At 46.6% G+C, this 17,500-nt stretch overlaps 2 protein-coding genes across 3 annotated transcripts in view; both read right to left on the minus strand.

Annotated features, from left to right (window-relative positions):
• Positions 1–4,869, minus strand: part of LOC135106222 (gamma-aminobutyric acid type B receptor subunit 2-like) — an 80,460-nt gene extending 75,591 nt beyond the window's left edge. Inside the window, 4 exon segments of the mRNA XM_064014994.1 lie at positions 796–936; positions 3,470–4,222; positions 4,371–4,414; positions 4,785–4,869. Of these exon segments, the coding sequence (XP_063871064.1) occupies positions 796–936; positions 3,470–4,222; positions 4,371–4,414; positions 4,785–4,869 (1,023 nt within the window).
• Positions 4,086–17,500, minus strand: part of LOC135106498 (uncharacterized) — a 59,661-nt gene continuing 46,246 nt past the window's right edge. For both annotated transcript variants that reach the window (XM_064015562.1, XM_064015561.1), the window contains exon 2: positions 4,086–8,510. In XM_064015562.1, coding sequence (XP_063871632.1) covers positions 4,938–8,270 — 3,333 coding nt within the window. In that variant the 5' untranslated portion in view covers positions 8,271–8,510 and the 3' untranslated portion in view covers positions 4,086–4,937. The remainder of the gene's footprint in view (positions 8,511–17,500) is intronic.

The following is a 17,500-nucleotide window of genomic DNA, read 5'->3' on the forward strand; positions in this document are numbered from 1 at the left end:
CCTCCTCCTCCTCCTCCACATCTACTTCTCCACCTTCTCTTCTTCTCTTCCTCCTCCTCCTCCTCCTCTTCATCTTCATCTTACTACTCTTCTATAAGCCGGCGCACGATATAAAGTGATTCCCTGTCCCATGAAGCAAATGAATCTTCTGGCGGGATTAGTGAAGCAATTATGAAGCAGTTCGAAGCCGCTTATAACGAGACCTACTTCACTTATACCACTTAGCTGAGTGTAATTAGGATCTAAACACTTAATTCTTTGATGAGGAGGATTTGAGACGATGTACTATGGCTACTGTTGTGGTGGTGGTGGTGGTGGTCGTAGTAGTAGTAGTAGTAGTAGTAGCAGTAGTATTGGATAAATATGAACTGAACTAACTGCAACCATCAACACAACCAACTAAGTGACTAAATAATCTAACTACCCAATCACCCAATTAAACCAGTGCCTAAACCTCCACTACGACACCCTGACTACAATCTACAGTACAACACATTCACAAAATTAATAACCAGCACACCAATTCAAGAAAAAGCCTTAACAATCTAACTAGGTAATGACACAATTAAGGCATTAAACCTACAACTAATATAATCAACACACCAATTCAACTAGCTTAACAATCCAATCACCCAATGAACCAATCAAACCACTTTAAAGCCTACACTAAGACAAATAAACAAACACAATAATTTTAATCTGCAACACAATACACTAATCAACCTCCGAATTAAATCACATCAAATTAAACTGACTTAACACCCTAACCACCCAATGACCCAATTAACCACTAACCTGCACGATATTCCAGTAATGAACCACGGCAGCAAGGCTCTCCGTTACTTCTGTACACGCGGCGCCCAGCAGGATCCTCATCTTGGCCCGTGACGTGTAGATGGCGTGGAAGAAGGCGTCCACTCCACTGCCGCTGTCACACTGAAGATTACATAGAGTTATATAGATAAACACTGTCACTCTTCGAATTACACAGACTTATATATACATGCTCTGTCACAATGCGGGTTACACGGAGTTGCAGAGGTACGCAGGACGCAGCACACCTTCCGCTCCTCAAGTGATAGTAGAAGAAAAGGACAGCAAAGTGGAAGACTCTCCCCCCACCCTCCACTCCCTCTGTCATATATTATAAGTCGTGCAGGAAGCAGATCGGCAGTAAAAAGAAGAAAAGATGATGATGATGAACATGAAGAAGAAGAAGAAGAAGAAGAAGAAGAAGAAGAAGAAGAAGAAGAAGAAGAAGAAGAAGAAGAAGAAGAAGAAGAAAGAAAAAAGAAAAAGACATTAACAGTAGTAGTAGTAGTAGTAGTAGTAGTAGTAGTAGTAGTAGTAGTAGTAGTAGTAGTAGTAGTAGTAGTAGTAGCAGCAGCAGCAGCAGCAGCAGCAGCAGCAGCAGCAGCAGCAGCAGCAGCAGCAGCAGCAGCAGCAGCAGCAGCAGCAGTGGCAGCAGCAGCAGCAGTATTAGTAGTAGCACTAGTAGTAGTAGTAGTAGCAGTAGTAGTAGTAGCAGTAGTAGTAGTAGTAGTAGCAATAGTAGTAGTAGTAGTAGTAGTAGCAGAAGCAGAAGCAGAAGCAGTAGCAGAAGCAGCAGCAGCAGCAGCAGTAGTAGTAGTAGTAGTAGTAGCAGTAGTAGTAGTAGTAGTAGTAGTAGCCGCAGTAGCAGCAGCAGCAGCAGTAGCAGAGGAGATGCATACCAGTACCAATTCCTTATCATTCAGACATGCAAATTCCCAAATGTATTCCTGGCATGCATGAAAGAACAGCCCACTTTACACACACACACACACACACACACACACACACACACACACACACACACACACACACACACACACACGTCAACAGGCTGACAAATCTACACTTAAATTAAAACTCCAGCTCACTCTTCCATGGCGGGGGGGGCGACGAGTGGGCGTGGGGAGGAAGGAGGGCGGGAAACACTCCGTCACATCATTTGTACTACAGTGGCCGTGAGGGACTTGAGGGACAAGAATACGAGTAGGGACGTGCCTAAATGCAATTCCGGGAAGACTGACAAAGTGAGATGAGAAAGAATAAACTTGACAAAACACGGGAGGTAAAAATTAGCGCTCCATCCCTGCCAGTCTCTCCCTTGTCCCTCTCCCTCTCTCTATCCCTCCAGCGGCTTCTCTGAATGGGAGGCAAATGTGAATATAATCTGGTGCGCTGCGAGACCTCTTCACTGTACTCCTGAAGGGGCGCTGAAGATCTGAATGGACGTGAACCTCCGGAATATTTGCTGCCACTGTACGTGAGCGCGCGGCCACGTGAAAAATGACTCGCTCTATTATGTTACTTTCTTTCTCTTCTTTTGGTTCGTCACGATTTACTGAAGCTTTTGTTATCGTGAAGGAGGTTTTGTGTCCATTGTTGCCCCCCCCCCTTCTCACCAGTGGTCCTCCTCCCTTTGCCTTGTAGTAGAGTTTGACGGACCAGGGCGGAGGGAAGAATCCAAAACTAACAATTGTAAATTAAATAAACTGAATGGACACTCTTTCGTAACCCTCTCTCTCTCTCTCTCTCTCTCTCTCTCTCTCTCTCTCTCTCTCTCTCTCTCTCTCTCTCTCTCTCCCACGATGTAATTTTTCCGTGCTCCTCCTGAGGGCGAGAAAGACATGACTCTGAGCGATATTTCTCAAGACTATTGGAGGCATATTTCATCCCGCAGTAGACGTTGAGGAAGGAAAAAGTTTGATTTATTACCTGAGCATTACTTTTTTTATTACCCTGCAGCTGAACAATCTCAAAATGGGGCACAGTAAATCTCTCTCTCTCTCTCTCTCTCTCTCTCCCTCCTCTCTCCTCTCTCTCCTCTCTCCTCTCCCTCTCCCTCTCTCTCTCTCTCTCTCTCTCTCTCTCTCTCTCTCTCTCTCTCCTAACAAGCCATGTGTGACGGGACAAATTCCTCGACGACTCAAGGAAGGGAAGGACTCACGCCATCCTGCAACGCCATCACTTGGTTGCATGTCAGGCGGTCACTGCACGCCACGGTCGCGCCTCGAACACCTCCCAATTCACCCGCTCACACGCAGACACACGCTCCCATGCCTTCATGTTTTCTCACACAGCCGTACACGCCCTCACACGCCCGCAGGTCCTCGTACACCCTCGCCGCCGCCCTCAGGAAGGAAGAGCTATACGTGACAACTAAAACTCCACAAATTGACTTTTGCATTAGATCCAAACTTGTGGAGTGACATTAGGTGGAGGGTTTAGATGGCGCCAAACCACTTTACAGCCCATTCCAGCCAGAATTGGGTAGTAATTTTTTCCATGAAAGTTACTGGTTGGGCCAAGGAACTTTGTGGGCCGCCCCGCAGGTGGTGACGGCGACCTGGAGGCAAGGAAGGGGAGCAGGGACTCTCACCAACCCTCCACCCACCGCCCGGGACGCCTGGCACGAGTGTGTGGTGCTTATCGCGACCCTTACCTGTGTGTCGTTGTGGAACATGACGAGGGTGTGGCCGGGGATGACCTGCTGCTCGTTGATATGTCGCAGGGCCAGCTGGGCCGCCGCCAGCTCAGACCGACCACCGAGACGCGGCTTCCCTCGTACCGTCAAGTCAAACAGTCCTAGGATGGGCACTGTTCGCTTAGGGGCGGTGCTGGGGTTCACGATTTTCCTGCGGAGAGATCGGCGGCCCAGCGGCTGAGGGGTTGTGGGTGTGCCCCCGACACCTGCCACCAGCGAGACGTCATGAAGCCCACTACTCAATTTCTGGGCGTGGCTCGGCGAAGCTAATCTGTCATGGCCCTCCTGTGGCCCCGCCCGGCGATTGTTGGAGTGCTGCGAGGGACTGGCCACCTGCTCTCCGCTTGACCCCGATTTGTGGAGTCTCGGCGAAGCTCTGTAATGAAGCACTCCGGGCACGCTGGTGAGGTTGGTGCCCTCAACAGGGCGGGAAGGCCCCCCGCCGTCAGGAGCAGCCACCAGGTCACCCTGTGCTTGGGGACTCAGTGGCCGCCGCTCCGTCGTTTCCCGCATGTCCTTGTGGCTCAAGTCCCACAACGCACCGACTGCTGTTTTCTTGCGGGAGAGAGGCAGCAGCGGCCATTGTGCCCGCACGGGACGCTCTCGCGTGACCCCGGGAGTAGCCACGCACTCTCGCGGCCCAGGGACCGGACGGGAGGTAAGCAGACGGCCATCGGGACTGGTAAGGCCTTTGCCATCTACTTTTTCGCCCTATTTGCCCCCAGTACAGTCCCCGAGCATAGATGTGACCGCCGGACCTGACTCCCAGCCTGCGGGAGGGAGCTTGTCCCGCCCTGCGCCACCCCTCCTGGGAAAGCCCACCATACGCGCCGCTTTCAGTTCCTGCTTTCTTTCTCACCTGCTGCTGCTGCTGCTGTTGCTCGGCTGCTGCGCTCACTTGCACTTCAGCGTGGTCATACAAGTGCTGAGGTGCAAGACCTGGGGCGTCGCTGCTTTCAGTTGACCCGCTTACCTCTTCATTAATACTACTAACGTTCTTTGTCTCTGTTTTCTTACTGTTCTTACTGGTATTGCTTATGCTATTATTGTTGTTACTGCCGCTACAGCTGCTGTGGATGATGACTGGTGCCTTCTCTTCATTATCAACGTTCCTGCCATTACTAGTGTTGCTAGAGTAGTAGTGTTGGAAGACATAATTGCTGCCCGTGCTGTTGTTGTAATTATTATTGCTTTTCGTGTTGGCGCCGCCTGATGCCTCGTCTTCCGCATGGCTGCTCACCTCCCCGTCTGTCACCTCATCTTTTATGTCTACCACGTCGATCACTCCTGGTGACGCAGACGTGCCCCCCGCCTCGCTGAGCCGAATCGATCTCCTCAGCCTGTGTTAATGATTGCATTAGGTCTTCTGTGTGTGGCGTGAGGGGCAGGGCGGGGTCAGCCTGGTTGCCATGAGTGTTATTGGGAGTCAATTTATCCTCACTGGGTGTCTCTTCCGTACTTTGTTCCGTTGCTCGCCGGCGCCACACGCAGCGACAGAACCGTTGTCGCGGTCGTTGCCTCTACTGTCACTCGCGGCAGTGGCATTAACCCCACAAGACGGATCGCTAATGTCGTTCAGGGGAGTAGTGTGTTCACCCGCCGCAGCGCTCTTCGAAGACGTGTTTGCCACGGCTTCTGTTTCCTCTTCCAGTTCGTCTTTGTCTTTATAAACAGCCTCTTCCTCCGGGACGGTGGCGGGATCCTCCCAATCAGGTGTCTTTAAGGCCAAAGTAACGCCATCTCCCGCTCTCCCTCGCCTGTATTCCATAGAGCGCGACACATCTGGAGGCGGGGAGCGCTGCGCCCGTCTGGGCGTGATGGTTGCCCTCGGGGACCTGGCCCGAGAGTACCGTGGGGTGCGGGAAAATCCCTCTGTCCCCTCTTCATGTTTGATATTCGATTGGACTTTTAAAACTTTTTTATTTAAGTTCAAAGAAGGAGAGGAAACTTCTGGCCTGTCTGACAAGTTCTGAAATTGTGTGAGTGTCGCGAGCATTTCCGTACGTCGAGGTGGATAATCCAAGCCCAGCGCCGCGTCGATGAAGTGAAGGACGCTGCCTGCCTCCGCCTTCCTGCCACCCTTGTGTGAGCGTCTCCTTAGCGTCGCCACCCAGCTGGAGTACAGACCAGGCAGCCGCCGCCCTTCCTTGTCGTAAATGAAGGGGGGCTTGGTCCCCCTCCTGCGCCTCCCTCGGTGTTGCCCTTTACCCAAATTCCAGCCTGTCAATTTCCACTCCTTGCTGGGGCTCCCTCGCCCTCTCCCAGCGCGCTGTCGCTTGTGTGGCTTATCTCCGCTATTCTCAGCTCTCATCCCGACTGGCGTCCCTTCCACACTCCTCTTGCCCCTCCACCTGGCCCTGCGGGGATAGCGACGCCCTAGAACGGAGCTATTGGCAGACTCCCGGGGGCGGCAGGACACAAAACACCCTTTACTCGCTGCATCACAGTAAATTACCAATGGAGGGGTCACCGAGGGGTTAGAGGTCCTGGCTCTCCCTCCTGTACGCATGGGATCCCCAGAACCCACACGGAGCCTCCCCGTCCCCCACCCCAACCAGGAAACAAAGTCTCTGATAATATTTTCACTGAACTCAAAACAATCCCCCTTGCTGGTGACTGCATCAGGCGACACAGGCGTGCTACTTAACGTCTTCCCCTCATTGTATCTTGACCCCTGGCGGCGTTTTCCAGTAACCAGGCTGGAGGGTGGGCCGCCGCGCACGCACCTCAGGCTCGCTGGAAATAACCTTCTTTTGGGAGACTCCCTGGGGGGAGGGGAAAGGAGGACCAGGCGCCGGGAGGTTGGCAATGTATGAAGGGAGGAAGAGAGTTGGGTCTTTCCTCCTCCTCCTCCCTTGGGTGTCCGCGGCGAGGCCCTCTTCCTGTCCGTCATACTTGTTGGTCCTTCCTTTATCTTTATCGGCGTCTCCTTCTCTCCGCTGTCCTCCTCCTCTTCCAGATTTGCATGACTATCTTTACTCGGCAAGACACTCTTCCACTCTTCTTGCTTCTCTTCTTTCCTCCTGCCATCATTCGTCATCTCTTTTGTGCTTTCCTTCTCCTCCTCCTCCTCCTCCTCCTCTGTCTTTTCAATCTCCTCACTCTGTTTCTTTTGTTGTTGTTGTTGTTGTTGGTCTTCTGCTCCTTCCTCTTCACTTGAGACAGACTCGATCACTTCTCCTGTAGGGGCTGACGAAGAGCTATGCGTCAAATGGGACTCTTCCTCCTTGGTGGCGCTGTGCCGGAAGACTATCACTATTCCACCTACGAGAGAGTCCTCCTCCTCCTCCTCCTCCTCCTCCTCCTCCTCCTCGTCCTCCTCGAGTTGTGATATAAGTTTAGGTTTAATATCCCCGTCGGCCTCCCCTTCAGCCACACTCAGAGGGGAAGCATCGGCGATATGCAGAACGCCCATTGTTTCATCAGGACTGTCCGTATCTCTCTCTTGGCCCCCACTCTTGGTATCTTCAGTAGAATTCGTAAGTGGCGAGATATTACTCTCCTTCACAAGCTTGGGCCACGGGCGGGATGGAGGGCGCTCCCCATTGTTGAGGGGCGAGGGATGGCGGAGGTGGCGGGAGCGGGGGGAGGAGGGCCTCTGAGCACCCTCACCTGCCCCCGCCTCTACTTGTGAAGCATCGTCGGCTAAACTGTGGCGCTCCTGTGATCCATTGTGGGGCACGCTGGCTTCATCCCCATTGTGCGGGGCTGCCGCCGGGGACTTTCTGCCGCCGCCCTGTCCCGGGATCAATGACGGGGCAGCAGTGGGCGTGGGGCGGGGCACGGACGCCTGTGGGTGTGTATGCTGGGCTCTGCGCGATCTCCGTGCGTCAGGATCGAGGTTGTGCACGACCTGAGACACTCCAAAGGGCCTCCTTGCCCTCGAGTGGCTATCCAGGGGCGGCACATGTCCTATCATCGCGTCGCCAGCCACCGGGGTCCAGGCGGCGATATTATCCGTGTTGAAAAGAACATTTGTACTAAAGATTTTTTCTTCGCGGTGTGGTGTCGCCCCGGCACTGAGCCTCGCCTCCTCCTGGTGTGTCCGCCGCTCCCTCGCCGCCCCGACCCCGCCCTGGATCGCGGCGACACCTTGGCCGGCCACCTCGCCATTCCTCAAACACGCGTCACACTTTGTCATCATCAGTCTGTATTGCTGTTGGTCTTTGCGCTTTTCCTGCTTCTCATCCCCTCCCTCCTTTCTGAGTCCCTCCGGGGCGGGGGCAGCGGCCTTACGCCCACCGAGGATAAGATCAGCGCTGCACAGAATGCACTTGGCTGTGGCTGCCCACACTCTTTTGTCCTCTTTTATGTCGATAAGCTTCATCTTCCTCTCAAGCAGGAGTGGAGGTAAGGTCACGACGTCAGCGGCCGTGTCTGGCAGTGAAGAGAACACTCCTGCTCCCGCGCTAGGGAGGGCTGCCCCCTGTCCCCCGCCAGGGTTGGGCGTACCTCGAGGGCCTGTGGGGAATGCCTGTTCATTAAGGCGTCCCAGATGGCCCACACGACCCTGCCTTTGCCTCGCACCTGCACCAGCTGACGGAACGGGAAACTCCCCGTCCTGTGCTACTCTCGCGCCAACTTTCCACCGAGTCAAGCCACGTCTGGCCTCCGTCTGCCGCCCTGCTGGCCATCCGCCGGCGTTGAGAACTTTGTCAGCTTTGGGTGGCGAGCGGCGGCGTGGCATGGCTGCGCCTGATGTCTGCTGGAGAGAGGGACCGGAGTCTGGGCCCTTATCTTGCTCTGAATCCCTAAACATGTTTTCCAGTGGAGGATCCTGCCGGTATATTCCAGGCGGCGTGTGTTCCTGAAGTCCTGTAGTGTCGCGCGTCTGTAGGGGCGATGGTGTCTCTACTGAAGGAGGCGCTGAGGGTGAGGATGTGGTATCGTCGCAGGAAACAGGTTCTTGGCAGCCGAGGAGGAGGAAGAGGATGAGCAGCAAAGTGGAGCAGCGGGGCACGTGGTGAGGGTGGAGAGGTGAGGCGCCGCTACGGAGGCTCTGCGGAAGAGAGAAAGGAAAGCTATCAGCATTACACTCACTGCAACGACACGACACACTGTAAAGCTAGCACCCGTCTTCTTAGTCAGAATTCATAGGAAGTTATTGGAATTTAAACTTTTTTTTTTCATGATTGTATTTAAAGCTTACTAAAGATTCTGTACCACTGACAAAAAATAAATAAATAAAATAAATAAATAAATAAATAAATAAATCATGATGCCCCGACTAATTTTAAATCATCTGTGCGGCCTCTGAAAACAGTCTTTACCGCGAGAACAAAACGTTACAAACTATAGTCCTGAAAGAAACATAAGACACATGTACTAACCAGATCAAGACTAGGAAAGAATTCAAATCCTTTCTAAACTCAGTAATGATCACCACCAACAATGAGGGATGAAAAATAATGATAATGGTAAAACTGATAACATCGAAAGAAAACTGCATCAAGACTTAAGAGGAATTAAAACGACGGCCAAAAAAAAAAAAAAAAAAAAGAACGCGGTAAAAGTCTGAACGTGGAGGACTCGCCCAGGTCGCCTTTGCGCGCGTCCTGCCGTAAAGGAGGGACCGCCGCGCCGCAGATTAAATGCAAACTAGGGAAAAAAGAGAAACAAAGAAAGAAAAAAGAAGAAAAAAAAACTAAGCTAACGGAGCGTTGACAGAAAGCAATATGAGAGAGAGAGAGAGAGAGAGAGAGAGAGAGAGAGAGAGAGAGAGAGAGAGAGAGAGAGAGAGAGAGAGAGAGAGAGAGAGAGAGAGAGAGAGAGAGAGAGAGAGAGTCCAGCAAAGTCCCCAACAATTTTTTACGTAATCCTGAAAAGTCGGCTTAGCAATTACCTGACTTAAAGAAGAAAAATCCTCTAAGCACACTTTGCACATTTCATTTAATTCAAACATTCCTGAGATGCTTAATCAACACGAACACAAAAAAAAATAAATAAGTCGCACATTGACCTGCACGCCACATAATCTCGACCTACCTTTTTAAATTAAATCAAACCTTCGACTCGTAATGCCAAACTTTTCATGTACTTCGTCGGAATAATCTTATAATTTAAAAAGCCAGAGCAAAACAAGAATACTCCAATTACTCCAATTTTGCATTATCCTTTTTTATCTCTCTCTTTAGGGACCTGCGCTCTCGGTAGGCCTTACACAAGGAGACTGCAGAAGACCAGCCATACACAAACCACCTCCTGAACACTTTAGCCTTTCCATCTGCAATCCTCATTTACAAACATTACCTCCTTTAGAATCTACTTAACCCTTTCACTGCAATAAGCAATAATTCACAGTACTAAGAACAAAGTATGAAATTTTTATAGGCACGTACAAGAAAGAAGGGGGGATATAAAAAGAATATATTTAGCAATTCCTAGTATAGTGTATTTCTATATAATGTTTGGAGGTGGCTGCAGAACAAGAAGACATGTCTCGGAGTGTTAAGAGCCGGAGGAAAGGTGAGCCAAACAGCAGTAAGAGTTAATATCTGTGCATCTACTCAGTTCTTGTTAAGTTGTTCTAATGATGCGTAACCCTGCCTGAGGGACAATTTTTATTTGTCTCCTCTTTAAATCTGAATTTGTCGTGTTACCAGTAATTTGTATGAGTTTTATTTTCTCTAACCAAAACCACTTTATATTCCCATTGTTGAACCTCTTAACCCATTCTAATATTAATAGTTTACAGCTCAACTTTTTTTTTCTTAGCAGTAAATGTTGAGAGCTAAATACGTCAATAATCTCCTAAGTTTCACCCTGACACAGTTAAAGAGTTGAGTTAAATACGCTAGTGCTTGTGACTCCTCAAACTTCATCCTGACACAGCTAAAGGATCGAGTTACACAAGCCAGTAATCCCTCAACGCTCCACTCTGACGCAGCTCAAAGGTTAACAATGAAGTATTAAAAGTTAAGAGTTAAGCTAGTAATCTCTCAAACTCCATTCTGACGCAGTTTAAATGTTGAGCCAGTAATCTCACAAGCTTCACTCAGGCGTAGTTAAGAGGTTCAGAGTTGGAAAAGCTGATGACCTCTCAAGCCCCATTCAGACGCTGTTAGAGAGTTTAGTAAGGCTGTAATCCCTCAAGTTACACTCTCACTTAGTTAAAGAGTAAGGAGTTAAACAAGCCAGGTATCTCTTAACCTCCAGCAGACTCAGTTAAAGGATTAAGAGTTTAGTAAGCCAGAAGTGAATGAATAAAAGGATACAGGTGATAAAGCTTTTAAATTTACATTTCTTAAAGTGGCGTAGGTCAAGAGGGGACCTGATAGAAGTCTTGAAGTAGTATAGGGGATATAACAAGGGTGACGCAAAGCAAAATTCTCTGGATCGGTAATCAGGATGAACAAGAAATGATGAGTTCAAGCTTGAAAGAGATAGGAAGGAACTGATTCTCAAATAGAGTGGCAGGTGAATGGAATGGACTCAGTAATTAGGTTGTTAGCGCTGAGTCATTAATAGAGAGCTTTAAAGAAGATTAGACAAATTTATAGATGGGAATGATAGTAGAAAGAGGTAGATATGTTTGATACAGGGACTGCCACGTGTAGGCCTGATGGCTTCTTGCTGCTTCCCTTATTTTCTTATCTCCTTATATAATCCCACGATCAGTATTACCACACACTTAAAGGACCGAATTACATAAGTTCTCCAACCCTTAAGCTCCGATCTCACACAGTTAAAGAGTTAAAAGTCGGCTAAGCTAACGATCCCTCAGGCTTCCATTCTGACACACCTGTTGGGACTCGAGGCAGAGTAATCCCAACAGACGCTCGCGCAGAATTAATATAATGAGAAGCTTCCTCTTCAGCAGAAAATAGTTCTTCTGCATTTCCAAGATCAAAGAAGAGGCAGCATCCGAGGAGGAGTATCTAAATTGTGTGGCTAAGCAGAGAGAGAGAGAGAGAGAGAGAGAGAGAGAGAGAGAGAGAGAGAGAGAGAGAGAGAGAGAGAGAGAGAGAGAGAGAGAGAGAGAGAGAGAGAGAGAGAGAGAGAGAGAGGCGTTTGATACTTCATTGGTCTCTTGAGATGCAAAGGAAGTAAGAAATTGTTTAAAAATACTGTAGTCAAGAGAGAGAGAGAGAGAGAGAGAGAGAGAGAGAGAGAGAGAGAGAGAGAGAGAGAGAGAGAGAGATTTAATCATCCCTCATCAGTCCACACAAGAACTGAAAGCGTGGGAAAAAAAAGATAACATTTTTCCTCTTGTTCTATATAATAATTGCTGCACTGACTCCTCCTCCTCCTCCTCCTCCTCCTCCTCCTCCTCCTCCTCCTCCTCCTCCCGAAAAACGTATATTTATTTTGCATGGAGTGAGTTATTAATGGCGGTTGAAGGAGGCTTTGTGAGGCTTGGTGGAGGAGGAGGAGGAGGAGGAGGAGGAGGAGGAGGAGGAGGAGGAGGAGGAGGAGGAGGAGGAGGAGGAGGAGGAGGAGGGGAAGGAGACGGAGGGAATGGAAGAAAATGAAAGAAAATGGAATAAGTAGAACTAAAACAAAGGAATAATAAAAATATAGTGATGAAAAAGAAAAAGAGAAAGAAAAGAAGGAAAATGAGAGAGGGAGAGAAAAAAAGAAGCAAAACTGAAGAAAAGAGTGAAAGGAAAAATGGAATAAGAAACGGAGGAAAAATACATCGAGGGAAAATAGGAAAATACGAATGAGGGAATAAGAGAATCATGAAATAAAACAGAAGAGAAAGGAAGTACGGAATAAGGGAAGCGAGAATGATAAAAAGAAAAAAGAAAAAGGGAAGGAGGGGAAACTGAGGGGAGATCATGGGAGGAGGAAGAAAGGAGAGGAAAAATAAGAAAGAGTGGAGGAGAAAATAAAGAAAAGAAGAAAATAGTGAAATGAAGTGCGTCAGAGAGAGAGAGAGAGAGAGAGAGAGAGAGAGAGAGAGAGAGAGAGAGAGAGAGAGAGAGAGAGAGATTCTTCCTTCGCACTCTATCTATTCAATCACACACCACCAGCCTTCCTCCTCCTCCTCCTCCTCTTCCTCCTCCTTTTCTCATTGGCTGAAAGGAAGACCAATCAAGAGGTCATGTTTAAAGGAAGAAGAGAAGGAAAAGAAGGAGGAGGAGGAGGAGGAGGAGGAGGAGGAGGAGGAGGAGGAGGAGGAGGAGGAGGAGGAGGAGGAGGAGGAGAATTCACGCCTTATCGTCTTTTCCTTTCTTCCAAAGCTTATCTCTTTTTTCCTCCTCTTTACGTATCCCTTCCACCTCCTCCTTCTTCTCCTCCTCCTCCTCCTCCTCCACCTCCTCCCTTCCTCAGGTGACTAAAGGTAGGCTTTCCTCTTCCCCTTCTCCTGTTTCCTCCCCTTCGGCTAATCTCCGTATGGGAACGAAGGGGGAGTCAGGATAAAAAAGAGAATAAAGGAGGGAAGAAGGAAAGGAGGGAAAGGAGAGAAAGGAAGGATAAGATGGAAAGAAAAAAAGGAAAGATTAAATGGAAAGGAAAGAAGAAGGGAGGGAGGGAGGGAGGGAAGGGGAGAGACGGAATGAAGGAAGAAAAGATTAAAGGGAAAGGAAGGAAGGAAGGAAGGAAGGAAGGAAGGAAGGAAGGAAGGTGAAACAAAAGAATAAAAGTATAGATGAAGGGAAGAGAGATAGAAAGGAAGGATATAAAAAAAGTAGAAGGAACAAAGGAAGAAGAAAAGAAAAAAAGAACGAAAACTAGAAAGAAAATAAAGAAAAACTAGGAAAGGGAAAATAAAGGAAACAAACTAGAAAAACGTACACAAAGGAAAGGAAAGGAAAGGAAAAGAAGGAAAAAAACGCGATGAAAGAGGAAAGGAGGCGAAAAATGGGAAAATATGGAAAAAGAAAGAATAAAAAAAATAAGGAAAGAAACGAGAAGAGAAAATAGAATAAACATAGGAAAGAAAAAGAAAACGAAGGGGAAAAAACGCTGAAAGAGGAAAGGGAAAGGAGAAAGGGAAAAAGAGAAAGAATATAAAATAACTAAGGAAAACAAAGAGAAAATAAAAAAAAACAACAAACAAAGGAGAGAAGGGAAAAAAACGCTGGAAGAAGAAAGAGTAGAATACAAGGAGGGGATAAAAGGGGAATAAGTGGAAAAAGGGAAAAAGAAAGCCACACGTATCCAGGCAGGACCAAATTGAGGAAAATTCTGTGGCGACATCCATATTTTCACTTTTTTTTTTATTTTTCTTTTGAATTGTTTCCACCCAAAGGTTCGAAATAAGTGACGGAATATTGGTTACCTCTCTCTCTCTCTCTCTCTCTCTCTCTCTCTCTCTCTCTCTCTCTCTCTCTCTCTAGGTATGAGGAATGAAAATTTAAACGAATATGCTGGAATGAAAATATTTGAATCCATAACTAAAATATTTTATGAGTAACAACGTGGAAGTCAAATACATCAAAATTTTACTGAAAAAGTGGAAAAAAAAATACAAGGAAAGCACACGAAAAAAAAAAAAAAATAATAATACAAGTGAAATAACAGTGACTGAAGTACATATTATTAGAAGATAGTGTTTGATAAAGGATTATGCGCAGAAAATATATGAGCTTTATTTTTTTATTCATTTATTTATTTATTTATTTTTCATGTGAGAGAGGATCTGGGCTAGGGCAACAAAACTAGTGAGGAAAACGCTCAGCTGAAGGTACCCGTCTCTTAACACGACACCCCAAAAGCGAATCCAAATTAATGCAGTGTGAAGTGCCTTGAAATTTTCCTTCTTGATAGAGTTTAAGATAGGAGGAAATACAGAAGGAGGCAGGGAGTTCCAGAATTTACCAACAAAAGGGGAGGAAAAAAAAACTCCCTACACACACACATACACACACACACTCACACATACAAACAAACAACAGTAACATTTGCAGACACAAGAGCAAGATGACAATGTTTGCTTCAATATCACCAGATTATGCACAACCACGTTATTCCCCCGCCCAGCTTAATGGACCGGCCCATTATGACGTCACGAGTAAATAAAACGAATGTCCGCGAAAGGGAGGGAAGGGAGAGGGAAGAGAAGAGATGGGAGAGACAGACAGAGAGAGAGAGAGAGAGAGAGAGAGAGAGAGAGAGAGAGAGAGAGAGAGAGAGAGAGAGAGAGAGAGAGAGATGGTAAGAGAAGTTTTTAGTTTGTCTCGGAAGTGTCCTGTGATAATGTAGATGGGTTATTCTCTCTCTCTCTCTCTCTCTCTCTCTCTCTCTCTCTCTCTCTCTCTCTCTCTCTCTCTCTCTCTCTGCGGGTGAGTGCCTGCATACATTTTTTTTCTCTAATTCGTTTTATCTCTAACTTTTTGTTTCTTTTCTTGCTTTGTATAAATAATCACAGTAAATTTACATATTTTCTGTTATTCCTGGTAATTTAAATATGTTGATTATTGGACATTAATCTACCTGTCTGTCTCTCTATCTATCCATCTGTCTACCTACATATCTATCTATCTATCTATCTATCTATTTATCTATCTATCTATCTATCTATCTACCAGTCTATACAGCTACCTATTTATCTACAGAGCCATCCTTGCATTAAATCACTATCTGTCAAGGCGTGTAACTATCACAAACTACTTCATTTTTTAATTTCTAACACTCTTTGAATTAAATATTAAATGAGCTCTGAAAATAATAACATGAAAAGGAGCAGGGAACGTTTTTCTTATCTAATTCCGAAGAAACAATCCACACACACACACACACACACACACACACACACACACACACACACACTACAAAACACAACACAACACGCACAGCCTATATTACTCTGTTGCTTATTTTTTTCTTACACTTCATTCATGTCATTTATGTATCAATATATGATCTGCGTGTGGCTAAGGCGAAGATAATCATTACTATCACCATTATCAAAACACATCACACACATGAGTTCAAAGACACACAAGACAGTCCTCCCTGCACCAATAACACACACATATACCTCATACCCCAACTAAGCATCAGTTCCCACAATTCCCTTACATGTCCCATCCCTTATAATGAGCCTTGGCCACTTGGTTCTCCTTCCCAATGTATCTCCCTCGAGGGTGGCCGCGAGTGAGGGACTGAGAGAGAGGAATCAATATTATAAACCCTCTTGAGACTGTAGTGAGTTTATATAAGCTAGAGAGAGAGAGAGAGAGAGAGAGAGAGAGAGAGAGAGAGAGAGAGAGAGAGAGAGAGAGAGAGAGAGAGAGAGAGAGAGATGAGAGATGAGAGAGTTATGAGGTCAAGTTTAAGTCCATCTATTGTTGCTTGTGTCTATGAAGTATTGTCTTTCGTTGTATGCACAATTAGATCATAAAGAATAGTTTGGGTAAGATAATGGTATGCCTCATTTGGCAGAGAGAGAGAGAGAGAGAGAGAGAGAGAGAGAGAGAGAGAGAGAGAGAGAGAGAGAGAGAGAGAGAGAGAGAGAGAGAGTGATTAGACTATACTTTTTATTTATTCATTCATTTTCTTTACACGATTATATGCAGTTACAATACCGTTACTAATTGCCCCCTGGTCCACTGAGCCGCGGGTCTTTCACGAACGCTGTGCTGAATTAATGTTTCAGGAGGCTACGTAGCGCCCTTAGGCCTCATCTTATGGCGCGGATCGATTGTGAATGTAAAATTACGTACCGCAAATATTGACCTTATCCAAGCTACAGACATACACACAAACACACATAAGATACCAATTCCAGATCTATAAAGCGTACAAACAGAGCAGTCGTTGGAGGAATATCTTATAACAACTAGTTTGTCGTTTATAGTATTAATGATGATAATGATGATAATACGTAAAGGATGTTGTAATTAAATACACATATATACATTCACACATCAAACACTGTATAATAATAATAACAATAACAACAACAATAATAATAATAATAATAATAATAATAATAATAATAATAATAATAATAATAACAATAATAATAATAATAATACAAGAATAATAATGAGAGAGAGAGAGAGAGAGAGAGAGAGAGAGAGAGAGAGAGAGAGAGAGAGAGAGAGAGAGAGAGAGAGAGAGAGAGAGAGAGTGGGGCTGGAGAGGAGGCAGGGTTAGGGAGGAGGACGAAGAGGGGAAGAGGGCAGAAAAAGGCCTTGTAGGGGTTTCTCAAGGGCCAAGGAATTGTTGAGGATTGCTTTTTCATTATTCTTTATTTTATTTTTTATTTTTTTTTTTGTAATGTACATATTCTTCCTTCTCCTCCCCTCTTCCTTTCTTTCCTTCTTCACGATCCTTTCCTCTTTTTTTTTTTCCTTTAGGTTGTCCTTCTTATCTTCCATCATTTAATCCTCATTATCTAACTACCTCCACTTCCTCATCCTTTGCCTCCTCTATCTCCTTCAGTTCCTCTTTCTTTCACTTCCTTTTCGCAGCCTTTATTTTTTTCCTCACTCTAATAATACGTATGGAGCCTCCTTCCTTTTCTTCCGTCTCTATTTATTCCATCACTAACCTCAATCATCCCTAACTCACCATAATAATCATGAACTACCGTCTGTGTTCCGTCTTCCCACCTCCCTATAGCAAGCCCTCCACCACCATCACCACCACCACCACTACGTCCTCCTCCTCCCGCCCTTGGTCCTCCTCTCGGCAGCCAGCTAATGAGGCAGCGGCACTTCTTGCACAAGAGGCCTTGGGGGCGCCCGCGTGTAGTGCACCTTCCGGGTTAGGGCCACCTGTAATTACCGCACCTAATGATCGTCCCCGCCACAACTACGGAACCCTTCAGAACTACCATTATCACGGCCATGTATTTGTCCACCATCAGCTTGAATCGAACCATCATAGATCTTATAGTTTCACCGCTACTACCACAGACGCACAACCCTTCATAACTACCATTATCAAGGGTATATTTTCATCTCCACTGGCCTAAATCGTATCATCACAGGCCTTTTATCTATTGCTACCCCTACCACTGCCATAGGACCCTTTAAAACTACCGCCACTGTCCCTTTAACCACTACTGCTACTACTACAGCCGCGGAATCC

Source organism: Scylla paramamosain, chromosome 13, assembly GCF_035594125.1.
Source record: "Scylla paramamosain isolate STU-SP2022 chromosome 13, ASM3559412v1, whole genome shotgun sequence".
Lineage (NCBI taxonomy): Eukaryota > Metazoa > Arthropoda > Malacostraca > Decapoda > Portunidae > Scylla > Scylla paramamosain.